At 27.6% G+C, this 23767-nt stretch overlaps 1 protein-coding gene across 1 annotated transcript in view; it reads left to right on the top strand.

Moving 5' to 3' along the window:
* Positions 1-23767, top strand: part of LOC105843289 (AN1-type zinc finger protein 2A) — a 39044-nt gene that overhangs the window by 4833 nt on the left and 10444 nt on the right. Inside the window, exons 2-8 of the mRNA XM_065811171.1 lie at positions 5567-5609; positions 7980-8031; positions 12423-12497; positions 20346-20396; positions 20506-20547; positions 20670-20761; positions 22215-22287. Coding sequence (XP_065667243.1) covers positions 5567-5609; positions 7980-8031; positions 12423-12497; positions 20346-20396; positions 20506-20547; positions 20670-20761; positions 22215-22287 — 428 coding nt within the window. The remainder of the gene's footprint in view (positions 1-5566; positions 5610-7979; positions 8032-12422; positions 12498-20345; positions 20397-20505; positions 20548-20669; positions 20762-22214; positions 22288-23767) is intronic.

Raw genomic sequence — 23767 nt, 5'->3', positions numbered from 1 at the left:
CATATGATTGTTGTTTAGACATCTAAATTACTAATAAATTAATAAATAATTTTAAGTTAATTGCTTATCTTAGTACCATTTTCTTTTTAAAACTGAATTAAAAAGCGTTCCTCAAATTGTATTTATTTTTTGAAAGTTTTTTTTTTATAATAAAAAAAACTAAAAAGTGTATATTTTTTTAACTGAGTTTTTCTAATATCTTTTAAAATAATGGTTTGGCTCTGATTTGGGTCCAAGTATTTGTTTACCAGTACTGATTCCATGAAAAAGATTACACAATTTAAAGTTGTATGGCTTTATATTTTCAAAATATTAACAATTAATTCATCGGTATCAGTATCGGCCTTTTCCCATCCATCGGTATTGGCCAAAAAAGTAATAACGAATACTTCATTTTCAAAAAACTTAAATTAATCTTAATAATATTCATAAATTTATTGTTCATAAATTAATAAATCCTTTTACAATCAATTCTGGTGACACCTCATCAATAACACATACACATGGTAAGTTTTCTTTCTTTTACTGGATGAAAATTTAATCAATATAAATTGTCCTATTTTCAATTCTTCTTTTTGTCTCAATAATTTCATCATTTTATTTCTTGTGCAAAATCTTCCTCAGACACTTCATCTAAGGTGTTACGGTTCCCAGTATACAACTTTGTCACTGGAACTAGGAGCAGTTACACTTCCGCTATGGACTACACAGATCTTTGATTGTTTGATTCTGTTTGTTGGTTGGATGACTCATTTCACTTTAAGAAGTTCAGTTATAATATTATTAATGGTTTGTAGAAGAGCATTGACTTATTGCAAAAGTTTTTTTTAAATTCTGTTTCTATCCGAAGGAAAAATTCCTAATGCTGTAAATCCATTGATTCAATCAGTTTTCAAAGCATTGTTCCCACTTTCATCCATGCACATCAAAGTTTGTGTAAGAAGTGCTGGGAAACTTATTTTTTATTTTGGTACTGGTTCACACTTTGGATGTGTACTCTTCCAAAATATTAACCTTTTAGGCCAGGCATTTTTGAATGAATAAAAGAATGCCACATCACAACCGCAGGTTGTGGGTGGCATTCTTTTAGGGTCAGGGTCAGGGTTAGGGTTAGGGTTAGAGTTAGGGTTACTTGGCTTAAGTAAAAACTAAAATGTTGTTTTTAAAAATTTAACGTTTATGACATGTTAATGTAAGAACTCAAATTGTCCCTTATTAGAACTTTGTAGCCTAGTTGTTTTTTGGCATGTGGTAGAATTGTTCTCTTAAATGAATCATTGAATATGACTGAAGGGTGTTAGCCAGGAATATATTTTTTACTGTGTTTTTGCAGTATTAGGAATATTTATTGTTATTGTTTTACAAAATATTGGGAATTTTTACTGATATTGTCCTATTTCTTAAAAAAAAATATATATCATTGAATTTTGGGAGTTTTAAACCTGTTGGGAATTCCGCGGTATACACAGTGCCACTGGGCTGGCTAACACACTGAACTGTATCAGTCCATGCACTTTTGGTTCTTGAATAACAAGTTCCTCTTGAACAACAGGACATCTCACAGCAAGGTTTTCCCTTTGAGCCGTTGATGCACAATGCATCCCATAAGTGCACTTTTATAAATTACATAGGGTGGTAGTAGAGTCCCATTAGCCAATCCACATACCACAAGAGATGTTGCTGATTTTGAGTGATTTAAAATTCTCTCGGGATATTTAATTCCCTTCCTTTATAAACATTTAGCTTTACCTGGGTCGTCAGTCACTGTCTCATCATAACTGTATATGTTGGAGGCTGGAATCCCCTCAATTGTAACATTTAAGTTATCAAAATACTAGTTGATACTTTTAATGGTAATGTAATAGAAGGGTTCCTCTTTTACATAGAGTAAAAAAAATCCTTTCAAGGAAGATTTTCCTAGAATTTTCGAATTTGAATTTCTCGTTAGTCCAAATAATGATTGATGATCATTCTTGTTTCTAAAATGGATAAAGTGATGTTTGATCTACATTCTTGTTTCTAACATGGATAATATATATACCAGATACTTATATAAAACATTTCTAAAATTTTGGATGAGAGTATAAATTCATTAAATGTATGCACCATTATATATATACATATATATATATATATATATATATATATATATATATATATATATTATATATATAATATATATATATTATATATATATATATATGTATATATATGTATATATATATATATATATGTGTATATATATATATATATATATATATATATATATATATATATATATATATATATAAATATATATATATATATATATATATATATAACAACAATTAAACAACAATACTTGAAGAAAGGAAATGAATACTAACCAAAATAGAATATCTAAAAAAAAAAGAAAATTTTTTTTCAAAAATTAAATGTTTTATGTTTTTGCTTTCTTTTTTTTTTTTAGTATGTTTGATATTTTTCAATGCCAAAATTAATACCAATATTAATTTTAATACCAATATTAATATTAATACCAATATTAAGTTTGGCAATAATAATAATTAAAATTTTAATATAAAGTTGAGAAAGTTGATAACGAAAACAAAAGTATTTTTTGATATACAATTTATTTGCGACTTTTGCCAGTATATTAAAGAAATACTTCATTATTTGCGCTATAAATAAGGACAATATTAAAATTTGTTTTTCAAATATTTTTGCTAAACTTTACTGTTTTTATCAATGCACAGGAAAGCAAGAAAACTAATTCTATTTATTTAGAGGTTTCAATTCAAATAACTTTAAAAATATTTGATCTTTTTACCTAAAAATTTGTACCTGGCTATTTTCAGGGATGATGAATCCAATAAAATGGTCAGAAATATAAAAAATTATTATTAAGCACATGTATTTATCAAATTAAAAAGTTTAGGCAGTTTTTATATACTTGTTTCATGTGAAACTTATGTGGTCTTGATGACATTAAAAATTTTTTTGCATATCATTCTATATTAATTGATCTTTCAGAAAACATAAGAATTTTAATCTGCAAGAATATGAATTTCTATATATAGAGAATGGGGCACAGACCCCACTTTTTTGTAGCAGAATATTGCAACTGATTTTTCTCTACCTTCCAAACTAGCTGGAAAGACAGCTCTGAAACTTTTGAAATTTCTAAAGCACTGATAAATGTGCATATTAAAATAGTTTCCTGGGCTCAAAACACCAGGGAGGTGGGGGACTGGGTCATGTGCCCCATTTTTTATAGTGGAATCTTGCAATAGATTTTTCACTACTTTCCGGACAAACTGGAGCTCTGAACATTTCAGCATTTGTATAGTTCTGATGAACATGTTTTTTTTTTTTTTCTGATTCACTCCCAACAAACAACCACTATTAAGTTGGCTGCAAACAACCACTATTAAGTTGGGAGTTACTTAAAAAAAGTATAGAGTTGTAGAGCAAGGAAATGGTTGAAAGAAGACTTAAAAAGTTGAAGGTTGTATGAGCCAGGAAAGCATGAGATGGGAGAAAGTTCCAAAGAGTTGAAGTGCGGGGAAAAAAGCTAGACGAATAAAAGTTTTTGGAGCATGCAGGGACAGATACAGTAAAAGAATGAGACTTTGATGAATGAAAAGTCAAGCGATAATGAGTTTTGGTTGATGGAACTAGAGGTGAAAGCTCCTTTGAGCAGCAGCCATGATAGTATTTGTAGAAAAGAGAAAGAGATGTAACTTTACGACGATGGGAAAGAGACTAAAGTTTAGCAGATAGACCGGGTCTAACTACATTTACAATGCGTTTTTGGACCTTGTCTAAAAAAGAAAGAGCATCATTAGAAGCCCAAATATGACAACAGTATTCCATACAGGGACAAATATAAGATTTTTAGAGGTAGAGAATGGAATCAGGAGGAAAAAAATGGCAAACACGATAAAGAGAAGCAACCTTAGCAGATGCTAATTTAGCAATCGATTGTATATATGGTTTCTATGAAAGGTCAGTAGTAAATGATAATAGAAGAGGACTCAGTAATAGGGTTGCCATTCATCAATATAGGAATGTAGACAGTACTGTGATAGTTGTTTGCAGTAAATAACTGAGTTTAGTTGTAGCTAAAATTTACAAGCCACTGTGAACAAATTTCAATGTATCAGTGTTAGTTTGCTGATTAGTTTGAGAACTAAGTGTCTGTTATATTAACACCTTCACTTGTTCATTAAAAGAGAATAGTAACTATAGATTCTGGTATCTATAGGAATTGTTCTACTTTTTAAATCTTTTCATGATGATGGCAGATTGTTAAAAAAATTTCATGTTATTCCAAATCTCCAAATTAATCCTTCTCTAGCATCTTCTCTATAACAATCAAATCTCTTTAAACCAGTCTTTCTACAATAAATTAGTTTATGACAGTGATTGATTTAATTTATCTTTTTTTTGAATGTAAAAGATAATTTTTTGTCTTTTTAACAAGGTTGTTAAACTCTAATAAATTTGTTAATGGTAAAAATGTTAATGATGAATTTAATAGGTTATAAATTTTTTTTATACTAGTGTAATGACAGGATGTTTTTTTTGTTACTGTTAGTAGTTCTTATTTAATAAAAGTCGATGTTAACATTTTATAATTAAATGTCAGTTGAAATAATGATTTGGGGTGATTTTTCTTTTTTATTGATGTAATTTTATGGCAGAATGTTTTTAATTTTTTTTTTTTTACTGTTGGATTTTAGTTAACTAAACAACTTGTTGTTAACATTTTAGCATTAGGGGCATGGTTTCCGGTGCCTCGGCCTCATGGACCATTTAGTTGTCTGCCCTGGAAACAATTTTAACACACATTTATCAGGACTACAAAAATGCTGAAGTTTTCAGAGCTCTAGTTTGTCCGGAAAGTAGTGAAAAATCTAAAGTAGGCATTTGACCCATCCCCTATTCCTGTTGTTTTGGACCCTTGAAATAATTTTAACATGCACATTCATCAGCACTACAGAAATGCCAAAAGTGTCAGAGCTCCAGTTAGTCTGGAAGGTAGTCAAAAATTAATTGCAATATTCCTCTACAAAATATGGGGACTGTGACCCATCCATATGTAGAAATTCATATACTTGCAAATCAAAATACTTATGTTTTCTGAAAGATCAATAAATATAGAATGATGCGTAAAATTTTTTTTTAATATCATCAAGGCCACATGGGTTTCTTGAGCATCAAAATCAAGTATATAAAAAATTGCCTGAGTTTATTTAAATTGATAAATACAGGTACTTAATAATAGTTTTTTATATTTCTAATCATTTCATTGGATTCCTCACCCCTGAAAATAGGCAGGTACAAATTTTTAAGTAAAAAGATAACTGTAACTTAAAATCTCTAAATAAACGTAGCAGTTCTGAGGGGATAAAAGGGGCCTAGCCAATATCTACTAATAGTACAATGATCATATTTCTGGATCTTCTTGGAGCTCAAGACTAAAAAACTCTTGAAATGTGTTTGTGTGTATGTGTGTGTGTGTGTGTGTTTGTGTGTGTGTGTATACATATGTATAATTTTCACTCTTATTAAACTAATTTAGATTTCTTACCTATTATATGTGATTGTTGCAAAAAGACATTTTGGTAAGTTAAAATCTTTTTAAAATGTTAGCAAACTGCCAAATGATTTTTTCAAAAAAATTTTAAAATATTATTCTTAAATTTATAAAAAGTGTTGTTTTTTTCTTTTTTTAACTAATTTACTTCCAGCAAGGCTGCAAGCAACTGCAAATTAGTTATAAGTATTTGTAGAAGAGAGAAATGCAACCTTACAACAATTAGTTATAAGTATTTGTAGAAGAGAGAAATGCAACATTACAACAATTAGTTATAAGTATTTGTAGAAGAGAGAAATGCAACCTTACAACAATTAGTTATAAGTATTTGTAGAAGAGAGAAATACAACCTTACAACAATTAGTTATAAGTATTTGTAGAAGAGAGAAATACAACCCTACAACAATTAGTTATAAGTATTTGTAGAAGAGAGAAATACAACCTTACAACAATTAGTTATAAGTATTTGTAGAAGAGAGAAATACAACCTTACAACAATCAAACAAAAACTCAAGCTTGGCAACTAGAACAGATTGAATACATTTGCAATTTTGAAGTATGTTTTTAAAACTTGTCGAGAAGATGGAGGGCATCATAAAAAGAAACAGTTTAGATATGAAAACAGTATTCCATACAGGAGCGAATAAAAAATTTATAGAGGTAGAGAATGGAATCAAGAGTAAGCAAGTAAGCAAGCAGGATAAAGAGAGGCAACCTTAACAGATACTTAGTATTTAATTGTATATATGGTTTCCGTGAGCAGTCAGTAATGAATGATTATTCCAGGAGATGTAATGTAAAAGATTCAGTAAGAATTTTGTGGAATCAGTGAGAGTGTTGTCATTCATTATTATAAGAATATCAACAATAATGAAATAATTGTTGGCAGTAAATAACTTTTTATTGTGTTAAAATTCACAAGCCACAGTAAGCCCTCACAAAAGAGTGATCAGATTGAAAATGGCTGCTTGTTTTAAGTGATCAAAAAGTTATGACTTTTTATCAAGACTGGAGTGTATAGTTGTCATGTTATCAAATGTCATCATCAGATGCCAGTTTAGATTGTTAAAAAAGTCAATAATATAGATGAAAAGCAATAAAGGTTCATAGATAGAACCTTGAGGTACTCTAGAAACTACTGTAAGTTCTCAGATACACCATATGAAGCGAGCTTATGTTGAAGATTAGCATATGTCAAGAGCTTTCTAATGCTTGATATACCCTTTCTATTATAACAATTAAGTTAATAACATACAGCTGTAGAATAAAAAAAAAATCTGTATTGATTGTCAGAGAGTAAGCTGTTTAACTTAAGAAGTTTGTTAATTAAAGACTTAAAGACCTATTATTAGATAGAGAGAATACTGATAGGAGTATATTTATTGGGTTCATAGTGTTCCTCAGAGTTTAAAAAAAATTGAAACCACAGATGCTATTTTCTAGTAGGCTAGAAAACAAGATTCAGTTAAATACTTAATAAATAGTTTAGAGAGAGTTCTTTAGAATATTTTTGTAAAACTATGACAGGAATGTTATTTGGACCATAAGAAGCCGGTTTGGTAAGTTCACGATTTGGTAAGCTGAGAAAAGTGGAGTTTAGCATCAGACAGCATTTTTTGCAATGATTTCTTAAAATTATAAAAAACAATTTGTTCTCAAGAGAATAGTTTGGGTGAAAAAAATGGCAACTGCACAAGAAGGTAAAAATCATGGTGTAGAATAGTAGGTAGTGTGGTAATAGAGTCTGAACAAAAGGGTAAAAGATTTAGAGAGATCATAGCATGATCCAAACCACCTAAATGAGAGCAAGGGGAAAATGGACATAAACTAGGATTAAAAACAAGACACAAATCAATAAATAAAGGTAAGTGATTAGGGTCCGGAAAACAAGTTGCATAGTTAATTCTCTGATTACGAAAGAAAGAATGAGTTATGAGTGGCAGCAAGGTTAAAGGTCCTAGAACCAAACTCTTCAGTGTGATGAGCATTCAAGTCACCAGTAACAAAATTATTGGATGCAAATTTTGGATTGCATTGCATTGCAAAATAAAAGAAAAGGGTTAGGTCAGTTTGGTTAGAAATAATATCAAATAGTTGAGTATAAACTATGATATTTTGAAAATTTTTGTATACGACCATATCCTCCCTTCCTCTCAATATATATACATATAAAGATTAAAATTTTTTTTATTTTAGACTCCTGAGACCAAATGTAGGAGTAACTTTCGGAACTTTTTTTTTCTACTTCCTGAAATTGTGTATTCACTAGAAAATTCATTGCTGTATTTTGAAATAATTTGCATGTTTTATGCTTTACTTTAATGCATATATGAAGATATCCATATCTTGACATTATTTGATTTTATGTTTTTATTACCTAAAACTTTTTTATTCATAGTAAAGAACATGCGCATTACGACAATCATGTTTGTCCTACAGCAACATTAAAGGTGAGTAAGCTATAAATTATTTTATATATGCTGTGACATCAGTTTGAAAAAAACTTTTTTAAGGTTGTTTTTTTTTGTTTTTTTTTTTAATTTCATTCCCAACATGGTTATAAGCAACAACTATGTCTGTAAAGGTTTTGTTACTTATATATTTTTACTCTTTTATTGGAATTATTATAAAATGCATTTTATATTTTTTAAGTATGAGGAGCCGTGATTGTGGCTGTCATAGTGTGAGGAGCTACGCTTTGAAAAGTGCTCTTTAAAACTGTGATTTTTATCAGCAAAATTATGCTGTTTGTACATTAAAAATAGTAGGACTAAATTGTACACATTATCTTTTCTAATGGTATTTATATACACATATTGTAGTCAGTGAAGAAAGTTGTACTGGAAAAGAGTTTTTAAGTTGCAGTGATGATAGTAATAGTTTGATTAAGGCACCATAATTATTATAGAAAAGTTGTATACAATCTTAGTAAATCAACATAAGCTAAGCATTTGAAGTTTTGTTTTTAATTTTTATTTAGGTTCTGGTTCTGATGGTGATAGTAATGGTGGTAATGTTTTAGATTTGTGCCTCTCTGTTCTATGTTATAAGTATGGCTTTGATGTTGTTCTCTTTAATGTTGAATCTGAACCAAGCATACTAATTTTAACTAATGTTGACAATATTTATTTACCTATACTAACAATTTTCCTGAGGTTCAAAATAAACAATAACATTTGAGGTCCTTTCTAACATTAAAAGGTCATGGATTGATAATACAGATATAAATCTTAAAAAGAGAAGAAGATTTCTTAAAATCAAAATCAATATAGGTTTCATCAAAATAGCTAATTGTAAACTGGGAAACCACCATCATCCTGGATTATCATCATCCAACTGTCATCATCCTTATCATCGTCATCATCCTTATTATCTTCCTTATATTCTACTGCCTGGTTTTTTTTCAAATTTAGCTTAAATTTATTCATTTTACAGATATCCATGTGTTAAATCAGCAATCACTAAATAAGATTTTAAAAGTTTGTTTTTTAGTTAAACATTTTAACAGGAAATTGTTATCATCTCTAAAAAGATATTTCTTTAGATGAGAGTTTTCTTTTTAACAAATTTACCTCCAACAATGCTGTGAGCAACCATAGTTCACTCCCAACAATGCTGTGAACAAACATAATTTAAGTTGGGAGTTTACTGAAAACAAAGAAGGGAGTTAAAAGAAAATGGTTGACAGAAGACCTACAAAACTATAATTTGTATGAGTTTGACAAATATAAAGATAGAGAGTTCCAAAGCATTGATGTTTTTTTTTGTTTATTTTAATTCACCTCCCCAAAGCTCCAGAGGGGCCACTACAGTTAAGGAGGCTGCTCAGTTTTTCAATTTTTTTTATTTTATATTTAAAAAAATCTCTGAACCCTAACTCCAAAAAATGAATTTATTCTTAATGCTTGGCAATGCACTTAACTTTGTGTGTGATACTTCCAGAGAGAGTTGATTTGAACCTGGAACCTTTTGATTGTGAGCCAAAGGTTCTTCCATTAGTTTACCACCTTGAGTAAGTATTTGTAGAAAAGAGAAAGAGATGCAGCCTTGTGACAATGAGGTTCATGCTTGTCAGCTAGAGCAGTTCAACCTAAATTTACAATATGTTTTTGGAGCTTGTCTTAAAGAGAGAAGGCCTCATTGCAAAAACCAACCCAAATATGACAACAGTACTCCATTCAAAAAAAATATACGCAAATAAGAGATTTATTGAAGTACAAAATGTAATCAGAAGTGAGAAGTTTACAAGCACAGTAAAGAGAGGCTTTACCATGGATTCTATAGTTTCTATTGTTGCCATGGATTCTATAGTTTCTATTGTTACCATGGATTCTATAGTTTCTATGAGAATTCATTAGTTAATGATAACCTAAGAAGGCAAAAGGTTTAGAACTAAGAGATTTATATATTTAACAAGAATATCAACAGTATTGCTATAAATATTAGCAGTTGGCTCATCAGCTGAGTTTTGTTTTGGTTAAAATTTACTAGCCACTGCAAACCTCGCTGCTGAAGTAGCATCTACTGCTATTTCCATTACTAATAACCCAACTGCTGTCACAGAAGATCATATTCAAGATGATGTCACAGAAGATCATATTCAAGATGACGTCACAAAAGATCATATTCAGGATGATGTCACAGAAGATCATATTCAAGATGACATCACAGAAGATCATATTCAAGATGACGTCACAGAAGATCATATTCAAAATGACATCACAGAAGATCATATTCAAGATGATGTCACAGAAGGTTATATTCAAGATGATGTCACAGAAGATCATATTCAAGATGACATCACAGAAGGTTATATTCAAAATGGCATCACAGAAGATCATATTCAAGATGACGTCACAGAAGATCTTATTCAAGATGATGTCACAGAAGATCATATTCAAGATGACATCAACTTGCTTTAGAGGTTTTAAAGATTATTTATTTTTTTAAGGAATATAGTTAATATAAATGAGGAACAACACAGAACCAAGGACGGAACCTTGTGATAGCCCAAAAATTACTGGAAATGAAGGAAAGTGTTTTCTATCAGGAACAACTTTAATACTGTGGTTAGAAAAAAATGATTCGATAATATATATATCGAAAACTATATGAAGTAAGCTAATAAAGCAGGCTAGCACACCAGATTTTATTAAAAGTCCTTGATATGTCAATAGCAATAGGCCTTGATCAACTTTTCTTTTTTATATCTATTCTATACTTCTAATAGAACATTTCTGTTCTATTAGAAGTATAGGTATGTTCTATATTTAATAGAACCTTTCTGTTATTATGGTTAACAAGTTAGAATTAGAATGAAATGATCAAAATTTATATAGGTTATTAGAGAGTAAGTTGTTTTACTTGAGATATTTAACATTTGTTAGTTAAGACCTAAACTTAGAACTCAAAGATTTTATAATAGAGAGAGGACTGATAGAAGACAATCGTTAGATGGTTTATAATGTTCTCTAAAGTTTTTAAAAATTGGAATTTTTATAGTATAAGTTTCCAGAACTCACTAGATGGTTCGTATTTGGGAGATATAGAGTTGAAAGAGGGTTATAAACCACAATTAAGTAGCCTCCTCATTTGTAGTGGCCTTCACGGCTTTGAGGAGGTGAATTAACAAAAAAAAAGAAATTCTTGCAATGGTAAAAAGACATTCTCAAGAAAGTTGTTCTTATGAAAGTTGTTTTCAAGAATGTTGTTCTTATGAAAGTTGTTCTCAAGAAAGTTATTCTCAAGAAAGTTGTTCTTATGAAAGTTGTTTTCAAGAAAGTTGCTCTCAAGAAAGTCGTTCTTATGAAAGTTGTTTTCAAGAAAGTTGTTCTTATGAAAGTTGTTCTCAAGAAAGTCGTTCTTATGAAAGTTGTTTTCAAGAAAGTTGTTCTTATGAAAGTTGTTCTCAAGAAAGTTGTTCTTATGAAAGTTGTTTCAAGAAAGTTGTTCTTATGAAAGTTGTTCTTATGAAAGTTGTTCCCAAGAAAGTTATTCTCAAGAAAGTTGTTCTTATGAAAGTTGTTTTCAAGAAAGTTGCTCTCAAGAAAGTCGTTCTTATGAAAGTTGTTTTCAAGAAAGTTGTTCTTATGAAAGTTGTTCTCAAGAAAGTCGTTCTTATGAAAGTTGTTCTCAAGAAAGTCGTTCTTATGAAAGTTGTTTTCAAGAAAGTTGTTCTTATGAAAGTTGTTCTCAAGAAAGTTGTTCTTATGAAAGTTGTTTCAAGAAAGTTGTTCTTATGAAAGTTGTTCTTATGAAAGTTGTTCTCAAGAAAGTTGTTCTTATGAAAGTCGTTCTTATGAAAGTTGTTCTTATGAAAGTTGTTCTTATGAAAGTTGTTCTCAAGAAAGTTGTTCTTATGAAAGTTGTTCTTATGAAAGTTGTTCTTATGAAAGTTGTTTTCAATAAAGTTGTTCTTATGAAAGTTGTTCTTATGAAAGTTGTTCTCAAGAAAGTTGTTTTCAAGAAAGTTGTTCTTATGAAAGTTGTTTTTATGAAAAAGATGAAATGATTATGATTAGAAATGTACAAGAAGGTGAAAACCACAGGGTAAAGTGAAGCTAGACTTCAAATTGACAAGAAGGATTAAAAGTTTCTATGCTTGCCATCATCTAGGAGATTAGATTGGAGACACATATTTCAGTGGAGAGACAAACACATCAGCCCAAGGAGCATCACAAAGAAAACTATAAAAGGAATCCAAATCAAAAATGTTTGGTTAAGTAGTAAATTGATATTAAATAGAAATAGTAATAATATCTAAACAAAACAAATTATAATTTTTTTTTCTTAAACTTTTTAAAAAAGAAATATTTTTGTGGTTTTTTAAAATTATTTTTAGGATCGCCGTGCTCCTACCTGCCCTTTATGCAATAAAATTGTTTCAATCTTACCTCATGAATCAATTGATCAAAAGGTAATTTATAATTTTGCTATTCAATTTAACTTAATATTGTAATTCAAACATTCAGTAAAATAATGTTTGGAAAATATTTTGAATTTATCTTTTTCACTTTGTCTGAATATAATTATCTTTATTTTGCTAATGTCCTGTGCAAACTTACTTTGAAAAATTTTTGAAAAATTTAACTAATGCCCTGTGCAAACTTATTTAATGCAATGATCATATATACCTTTATTTAAGAAATAGGTTGTGTTTCCTATATGTCAAGTATGTGAAGCTGTCAAATATTTTCCCATATATGGGAAAATACTTTCACATCTAAGCTAGACAAATTGAGAAATTAATAATCAAAAAAAATGTTATACTCAGTATCCTTACCGTATTTTTCTCTTTAAAAGATTAAATTTATTTTCGATAATATGATTAATTCTATTTTTATTTTCACAAGTAGCTCTTGAAGCACAATTAATGTGAATTCAGTATTATACTTTTAAGAAAGTTTTTAAGTAAGATGTAACGCTTGGTAACTTGTAAATTTGCTATCAATTAGTTGACACTGTATATACCTACTGCTATGCTGTAAAGTGCAATACTCTGTTGGCTTGTGTCAACCATCTTGTACTGTGCAATGGCCAGGAGAATGATGCTGAAGCAATAGAGAAACATGTCCAAAAGAAATGGAATGACACATTTTGTTGATCTTGACTTGATCGTTCAATAAACAATTCAATTTGTTTAATTACTCCAATGATTCTACCAGTGTTCACAGGAGTTCCATCACATAAAATTGCTTTTATTGTTCCTGTGCTATTGTTTTCAATAACACATGAAATAATTTTTTCAGCAATGCTGACAGCTTTCCCGTTTCCCTGAGTTACATGGTCAATGTATAAGCCTAGCGGGTAACTAACAAGAACATAGTGCTCTTCTTCCATCAAATCCAATTACTTCAAAACCATTTTGTTCTTTTTGTAGAGCTTTAACTTTTGTTTTCCCAAATTTGAATCATTCCTATTCTACCTTTATTTCAATCCAGAGTGTTTTGCTGCTGTTGCATGATTGCTAACTCTGTAGCGATCTGATGTGGCGGCAAGTCTAGGATAGAATAATCTTATTTGTTTCATAACCATTTTATCACTGGAAAGGAATTCTTCTTCTGAGCTACTGCTATTACTTTCAAAAGAAGTTTCTTCAAAAGTGGTTTCAATATTAGTTTGGAAGTTGTCCCAATCATTTCTTGTTCAAAAGTGGTTTCAATATTAGTTTGGAAGTTGTCCCAATCATTTCTTGTTCAACATGCTCTTTTAACTTTTGTTTCCTTTCATAAGTTCTTTTTTGCTGAAACAATTTTATCAATAAATTCTAATTGGTTTGTTCTCTTCTTCTGCCCAATAAAATCTTCCCATTCTAAAACAGGTATTTTTATATTGCATTTACAATCATTGCGGTCAATACCTCTATTGTAGCATGTGCATGAGCTAATGTCAAACATTTCATCAAAGGTTTTTTTATCTTTTCAGAATTTTTCACTTTCTCTTCTGTTAACAGGAGTTTTATTCAGAAGTTGAGCCTTTTCTAGGAGGTGCTGAACCTTAAGACAGATTCCTTCGTGACTTATGATCAGAAATAAAAATTTGTCCCATATTCGACATAAATCTTCTGAAATTTTTAGACACAACACTGCCAGTGCCTCTCTTGGTGCTCCATTAACATTCTCCTCTTGTCACAAAGACATATAGTGACGGAACACATCGACTTTAGTAGGAGTCATCAATTCATTAAATCTTGTTGGCTGTCCAAAAGTAAGATTGGCAGTGACATTTCGTGTTGCCATTAAAAAATACTTGCAAGAACTTGGTATGAATCTTTACAAAGAAATATGCAAAAAAAAACTTGGAAAGAATTATACCGTAACGTCAGTAAAAATGATGTTACGGTATAAAATAAAATTTTTAAAGACATGCACGTGTTATGCAAATTAGAAAATATGTTAGAAATAACATATTTTCTAATAATTTTGACCCGCCCTACTATATATCCATTTACAATTTTATTTGTACAACCAAAATGTGTCTGATAAGAGTTTGTAGTTGTCACAGGTCAAGAATGTTGGATGTAAACAGCAAATATAAGGCAAAGAAATTTTGAAGTTATTTTTTAATACAAGCATTTTTTACTACATATTTATATTGATTTTTAAATCATACAAAGTTGATAAATATGGAAAAACTAGTTTTCAAGCAGTAGACAAAAACTTTATATGACAAAGGTTAGTAATGAAAAAAACTTTTTCATTACTAATCAACTTTTTTTTTAAAAGCACTTTTTTGAAACTGTAGCTTGTTATGAAATTGTGTATATATGTAAATAATCTGACACTTGTGAAAAGTGTGACAAAGGGAATAAATCTATAAAAAAGAGATAATATAATCCTTTGAACAATTGTTTTTCTTACTTTTTCTTTGTGATAATAATTTTTCTACTACAATAATTTTCTTTATTCTTGTTTCTCTACTTACATTAAAATATTTATACTTAATTATTTATAATTTAAATATTTATATCTATTGCATTATTCACAATAATCAACTTTTTTACTCTCCGACAAGAAAGTTAAACTTTTTGCTAAGTGTCTGACAAAAAAATTTTATGTGCCTCACATGTGACATTAAAATATTTTTATTTTTATATATTTTAAAAATACTTTCAGTTATAAAATTTACACACAAGCAGTTGGCCTCTTATATTCCAACAAGCAAACTAAAATAAATGTGATATATATATATATATATATAATGTTTTAGTATATATTTAAATGTTATATTTAAATGTTATATATATATATATATATATATATATATATATATATATATATATATATATATATATATATATATATATATATACATATATATATATATATATATATATATAATGTTTTAGTATATATTTAAATGTTATATATATATATATATATATATATATATATATATATATATATATATATATATATATATATAAAATGTTTTAGTATATATTTAAATGTTATATATATATATATATATATATATATATATATATATATATATATATATATATATATATATATATATATATTTAAATGTTTTAGTAAACTAATAAAAAAAGTATTTTTTAAATTTCATTATTAATTTTTGTTTTAAAGAGAAAGGTGGTTGAATAAAAAACAGAATATAAATGAATGGCTAGAGGATTCAAACTTGTTTCATAACAAATAGGTGAATTAATCCATAAGTTTATACCCAGGCCAAGCATGTGAATTTGTGAATCAAAGGATGTTAACCATTAACACTGATATCCAAACTGAAACAGCTGGATTAAAATAGTCTTACAAAGAGCAAGTAAGTCTGGTCAATTTTGATGTCAAAGCTAAGTTTTGTATGGCTTTTTTAAATTCTAATAAAAAGAAATCTTTTTTTTAAATATCTTCACTTTCAACAAGGTTGCAAGCAACCACTATTAGAGGTGGAAGTTACTGGAAGAGAAAAGATGAAGTTTTTAAAGCAATATAATGATTAACAGGTGACTTAAAAGATTGCAAATTATATGAATCAGGAAAACAAGGTGAAAAGAGTGAATTCCAAAGAATGATGTTCAAAAAAAACAAAAACTAGACAAATAAGAATTTTTGGAGTACTTAGGAACAGTCACAGTAAAAGGATGAGACTTGAGAGAATGAGAAACACCAGAATGAATTTTAGTAGTTGGCACAAGAGACGCTAGCTCTTTAGAGCAGCACTCATTATAGTGTTTATAAAAAAGAGAAAGAGAAGCAACATTACAACAATGTAAAAAAGGTTGAAGGTTGGCTGCAAGAGTAGGTCCAACTATATTAACAATGCATTTTTGCACCTTGTCTAAAAAAGAAAGAGCATCATTCGAAGATTCGCTCCAGCTATGGCAACAATATTCCATACAAGGACGGATTTGAGATTTATAGAGATTTGAAACTTTGAAAATGAAACTTTGTTGTTTTACTCGAAGCTTGTTGTCTCCTTGTTAGCCAGTCTCAAAATTTTTAAAATATAAGCCACAATCTACAGACTTTTTTTCAATTTATTCAAGCGCATTTAATTTCGAAGCATTTTAGTAAATGGCTTCATTGTAGAATTTTTTTTCTCTTGAATCAATATTTGTTTTTGTTTTATTTGTTTTTTAAAATAAGCGTTTATTATTAATCGTATGACTTTCCTATAAATTTATAGAGCGCAAGAACCAAATAAAATAAGATTTTTATGTTAAATTATAATAAATATTCTCTTAAATATAATAAATATTCAAAAAAGACGCTGATCACATATATTTTGAATCTTTTTTTCTTTTTATGTAAACAATGTGGACTTGTTTTCTAGTTTATCTAAGCCGTTTATGACGTTAAAAATTCTTAAATTTTTAGTTAATAAAGAATTTTGGTAACCGACATCATTTATTAGAGATATTTGCTGAATTCTTAAATTTTTAGTTAGAAAATATTTATAGATTTTACACTTAACAAATTTACAGATCTTATTTAATTAAAGCAATAATTAATGTTTTATGGCAATAATTCATGACAGATGGTGATTAAAATTGTCAATGTGTTACAGCGGTCATTAAAAAACAGATTATATTTAATATTTCCCAATTTATGTCGTATTTGATAAGTATTTTATACTGAAACCTGTCTCTTAAAATTTTTTTTTAATTTTTTATGTTAGTTCACCTCCCTAAGGCTGTTAAGGTCAATACAGACGAGGAGGCTCTTGTGGTTATAACCCTCTCTCAACTCTATAACTTCGAAACGCGAACCTTGAAAAACGAGGCCACTGGGGGGAGAAACAAGTTGAGCGCGGTACTAGGAATGTGGTGGGGATCAAACTCGGAACCTCTCACTTATGAAGCCAGCACTCTACCACTACACCACTACCATAATTTACATACATTACATAAATTACAAATCAAAATACTACCAAAATTGACAATAAAAAGTTTTTCATTAAGCGATTTCAATTTTAAAATTTACTCGATAATGCTACACTTTTTTGCAATCTTGACCAATAATTTTTTAATTTTAGAAATAAAATAAAATAAGCAATACATGTTTTACAGAATAAATTTCATTAAATATATTCTTACATGATTAAATATGAATTTTGAGAATACTTGTACCCGATGAAAAGTTTAGCAAATAAATGCTGTTAATTAAACTTTTATAAAGTTAACTCTCGCTACCAGCCGTTTTAACAAAATCTTTACACTGCGACCGCACATTTTTTTGAATAAAATTTGGATGGCATAACATTGACAACTAAATAAAATTCGAATAGTAAATCTCTTTAAAAGCAAAACTATAACAAACGTACAGTGAAGAACTATAAGAAATGTACAGTGCTTAAAACAATTGTTTTGAAAATAGTAATTAAAACATTAAGTTCAAAAAAAACTCAATTAAATAATAAAAAGAATGCTTTTCTTCAAAAGATATTTTTAAATACTTAGCTTAATACACTTCTTCAGTACTTATACACTTCTCTGAGTTTAATACTTATACACTTCAACACAGTGTTCAACAATTTTAACTACTTAGCTTAATACTTCTCTGAGTTAAATTTTACAACTGTAAAATTTAACTCATAGAAGTGCTTTATTTTAGAATTAAATTTAAAGAAGTTTTTTTTTATCAAGGATTACTCAAGGTTTTTTTAACTTTGTCAAGTGATAACTTTTTATAATAACGCAATATGGCTCTTATTTGTTCTTGATTATGTAGAGAATTAATTAAATCTTAAGAACAAACAAATTGTGTCTAGAGTCAGTGGTGTACACTGGAGTTTAAGATGTTTGAGTTTTGACACTTGACTATTGCATGAAATTTGAAATTTGTTGATGAATATAAATTTAGACAAAAATAGTAAAGAAAATACTTTATAAATTTGTTGCTCCCACATTAAGGGCTGGGTGGGCCCAAAAATTAGGGTTTTTTTGTTCCCAAGCTTTAATCACCCCAATTCTTTGCAAAACATTCTTTTTTGATATAAGCATAAACATACAAAAGTTTGGAGTTTGCACAATGCCTGTAAGTGTCAAAACTCAAACATCTAAAAATCCAGTGTAGAACATGTAAGGAGTGTTGATACATTGACTGAGGGTTTGGTTCGGGCAGGCAATCTTTCAAATTAAATAACTTTTTCACTTTTTTTGTGTTTTAAGTTAATTTTTTTTTTTTTAAACATAAAGTTTACATTTTATGGTAAAAATTAAAGACAACCAAGAAAGATATATATTCTTTTTCTCCATTTGAAATTTAATGCCAGCGCATAAAAAGCGCTGACAGGATGGTCATTTTTAAGTTAGCCTGCACGATTTAAAAAATTCATTTTTTTCTGCTATTCAAATTAAAAATAAAAATAGCAAGAAGAATTCTTTAAATAAATACTAAAGTTATAGAGTTGATAGAGGGTTGTAACCACTATTAAGTAGCCTCCTCATCTGTAGCGGCCTTCTTGGCCTTGAGGAGGTGAATAACAAAAACAATTTATGTGTGTGTTATATATATAAACCCTTAGTCGATGTAGTAGCACTCTGTTGCGAGTCAGGCTATTTGTCAGTCGATGTAGCAGCACTCTGTCGCGAGTCAGGCTATAAGATAGTTGATGTAGCAGTTCTCCCTGCATGTTTTATAGTTAAAAAATAAAAATAAAAACATTCAGAATGTTTTTATTTTTAAAAAAATAAAAACATTCTAGTCTTTTAATTTGCGTTTTTGTCGTTTAATTACTTCCCGCAATTAAATTAATGCGTTTTGACATAATCTAACCTTAATTTTGTCAGCTTTAATACCACAAATAAGCGAAGAACCATTTTTTGCCACAAACACATTTTCTTAACCGTAAACTATAGGAATATATATATATATATATATATATATATATATATATATATATATATATATATATATATTTGAATAATAATTTTTAACCAATATAAAGTAAAAGATAGTCAAACCAGTAAAAAAAAAAAGTTAATCTATTTTTCTCAAAATATTTATTATTAAAATATTTTTTAATTTCCAAAAATCACACTAATACAAAGTATTTTTATATTTATATAATTGAGTAAACTTTAAGCTCTTGAGGCTTTTCAAAAAATTATCAGTAGTGCTGTTTTGGTATTGTTACAAGATTTTTGTATTAAAAGCAAAAATAATTTAAATTGCATATTGTTGCTATGAGTAACTTATGAGTATGAGTAACTAAAGTAATCTTTTACTTTATATATATATATATATATATATATATATATATATATATATATATATATATATATATATATATATATATATATATATGGGCAATTCCACAGCAGAAAATGAAAAAGTAGTCAATTTTATTCTCTTTTTTGTCAACTTTTAGCAAATGAATGTTGATGTAGACACTTGAAAGTTTATTTAAAATATACCTTTAGTACCAAAATTAACTTATTTAAGTCATTTTTAAGCTTTCGAAAGTTACAGTTTTTCACATTGTGGCATGATAAAAAACGTATCATTGTAAAATGTTATTTCAACCATGAATTTATTTGCATAATCAAAATTAATTTAGCGTGAAAATATGAAGAAAATAATGAAAGAACTTCTGCAATTTACATATACATATATATATATATATATATATATATATATATATATATATATATATATATATATATATATATATATATATATATATATATATATATATATATTTATATATATATATATATATTTATATACATATATATATACACACATGAGTAAATACACACATAAGTAAATAGTATTTTAATCTTCTATATTTACTCTAGGTCAATGATCATATTGAAAATGATTGTAAATCAGATCTTGCAAAACACACGGTCAGTTTATATTAAAGAAACAGGGTCAGTTTATTTTTAAGTTTAAGACAAATATGAAACACTTTAGTTTTACTTTTTGAATATCCTCATAATAAATCTCAATTTTTAGCGCTCGCAAAGGTGTATTGCTAAAGGATGCAAAAATCGTGAAGTAGGTTATGCTTATTTTTATGCTTGTTCATATGTTATTTTTAATATGTGTAATATATAAAATATATAAATTTGCTTTTTTTCTTTAAATCATGAAACATTTTTCTTACTGTATTTTTTTAGCTTGTTCCTGTCTTATGTTCATTATGCAAGCAAATTGTATGCTTGCGTCACCGCCATGAGAGTAATCACAATTGTCCTGGAGATAATGCTAGGTTAGTTTTAATGGAGTTAATGCTAGGTTAGATTTAGAATTCATTTGAAATAATTAAGTAAAAAAATTTGTAGTACAATATCCCAAATAATCCAAAACCATCCACACACTCTTATACATGTGGTATATGATATATATACCATGTTATTCAACATTACTGGTATTGGTACATATATATAATATACTACATCTACAAGCCTTCTCAGTAAGCGCTTGTGGTTGCACGCCTTATATGACCATGTATACAATTTTTTTTTGACAACTTGGCCACAGTTTTTTGACAACTTGGCCATGATTTTGTATTGATAATTTGATTGTTTTAAAAAATGTGCTAAAAAAGAAAATTAAAAATAAACAAACCATAAACTGAAAAGAGAAACAAACTTAATGAATGATAAAATAAATAAAGGATAAACCAGAGAAAATAAAAGAAAACTGATATATTTTTTAATTTAGAAGCATCTCAATTAATAGTTCAAACTTAATTAATTTAAAACCATTTCCATTAACAGTTTAAAGCTAATAGTTTTTCAAATACCACCATGTAGCTCTTAGGTTGATTAGGCCTCATTTGTGTGGCGCGATTGTCATATTGACATTGAATAGGGTTCAAATCCTAGTAACAGATCTTTTTTTTTTTAATTTTTATTTGCTTTGAAGGCAATTGAAAATATCAAAGTTTCAAATTTTTAAATAATTAAATTTCTAAGTAATTAAGCTTGGATTAAATAACTATTAATTATATAATTTAATTATTAGTTATTAAATTAAAATAGTTAAATAAATTTAACTATTAATTATATAAATTAATAATAATTCAACTTCGATCGTTTCTAAATTCTTTGTAGTGAAACACTTCTAATTTAAAATAACATATTAATTTTATCTTTTGTTTTTTCTGGTTTAATTTTTATTTATTTTATCATTCATTTAAGATGTGTGTATGTGTGTATATATATATATATATATATATATATATATATATATATATATATATATATATATATATATATATATATATATATATATATATATATATATATATACACACACACACACACATGTATGTATATATATATACATATATATATATATATATATATATATATATATATATATATATATATATATATATATATATATATATATATATATATATATATATATACATATATATATATATATATATACACACTATGTAATGTAACATTACTGGTATTTACTTTTAACTATTTTTGCAACAAAGTATAATAAATGATCTTTGAAACTTATGGTTTCTCGAGGATTTAAAAAGAAACTTATTCTGAGCTTTATTGACTACTTGTCAATTTTATTGTTAGTTCTAGTAAATTGATTTTCTGATATTATATATAATATAATCTTATTTTTTATATGATAATTGTTGAATTTTTTTTTCTGTTTTATAATTACTTGATTTTATTGTTGTTGTTTAGAAAAAAAAAGAATGAAGTTTTTGGAAAATCTACAATTCCTTCTAGAATATCACCAATATCCTACAATGGAATGGTGAGTAACAACTCAAATGATAAAAAGTCAAAGTTAAATATAAAAGTACATGTTTCATTATCAAATTAAAATATGCACATTAGTGCACTCAATAAACATGACAATAGCAGTAAAGTTTACTTTAAAACTGCACTTCGTTTTTTGAACATTGACTGAAGTAGTTATCTTTTGAATAATGTAAAAAAATAAAAATTTATTGGTTTACTATTAAGCATATAGATAAGAAGAGCATATAAGCATATATTAAGCATATAGAGCGTTTTAAGCATTAAAAATTGTGACAATAAAACGACTGATAACAACTATCATATAAACCTTCGATTGAATCAAGTAAATAATACATAAATAGAATTATGGTGTATGACTAATAAAAATTATACTTTGGTGTATGACCAATAAAACATTATACTTTGGTTTTTAAGAATGAAGTTTGAAAAAAAAATTGAACTTTTTTTAGTTCAATATGAATCAAATTTCATGTCATCATTTGAAACAAAAAAAAAAACAGATCTAATATATATTATATATCTTGCTTTAATCAAGATGTTGTTGAATGATAAAGAACGTTGTTGAATAGTAAAGATGTTGTTGAATGATAAAGAATGTTGAATGTTATTGGTAAAGCTATAGCTTTACCAATAACATTCAACATTCTTTATCTTTAGCTGTGCCTTTAGAATGGCTTTATCAAATTTTAATAAAAATTTTTATAAATATTATAAAACTATGAATGCATCACATAGCTATAGCTTTACAGCTCAACAAAATCTTTATTATTCAACAATATTTTTATATTTTTTGAATTTAATAAGTTGTTTAAATTTAATAAATATTCATCAGAAGAATAATACAATGAAAAATTGATATTAACATATACTAACATCTGTATTATACTCCCATATTTTATGCAGTTTCCAAGAAAGCATGATATGTTCCATGAATTAATAAAGATTTTAATTTTGAAATTTTTAATTTAAAAATTATATACACTAAATATAGTGTATATTATTTTGAAAATTTTTTTAGATGCACAGTTTAATTCTCATTCTTAATTCAATTTCTTTTCAGTATTTAAAGGAAGTTATTCAGAGATAACAGTGGATTGGAGTTATTCAGAGATTGACAGTGGGTAGAAGTTATTCAGAGATTGACAGTGGATCGAAGTTATTCAGAGAGTGACAGTGGATCTACACTTTCAATATCATTTCATAAAAAAAATATTGGGACTTTTCTACAAATTAGGGTGTGGATGTGTTTTGGCTAATTGTAGTGATTTTTTTAATGCAGTATGGAATAGGCATGAGTCGTGGGGTAAAGAATAAGTGGTGATGACGCTGACAGAATAAACTAGTTATTAGTGCTGATCCTCATTAAAAAGTAATAAAAGACTGTTTATTACTTAACCACTTCAAATTACGTTTACACATTAGCATTAATATTTTTTTTCCATTCTTAGGCCTTACATTGTTGTATGCATATT

This window comes from Hydra vulgaris, chromosome 12, assembly GCF_038396675.1.
Source record: "Hydra vulgaris chromosome 12, alternate assembly HydraT2T_AEP".
In the NCBI taxonomy this organism is placed as follows: domain Eukaryota; kingdom Metazoa; phylum Cnidaria; class Hydrozoa; order Anthoathecata; family Hydridae; genus Hydra; species Hydra vulgaris.
The sequence above is the reverse complement of the archived record's forward strand: the minus strand, read 5'-3'. Positions and strand labels throughout refer to the sequence as shown.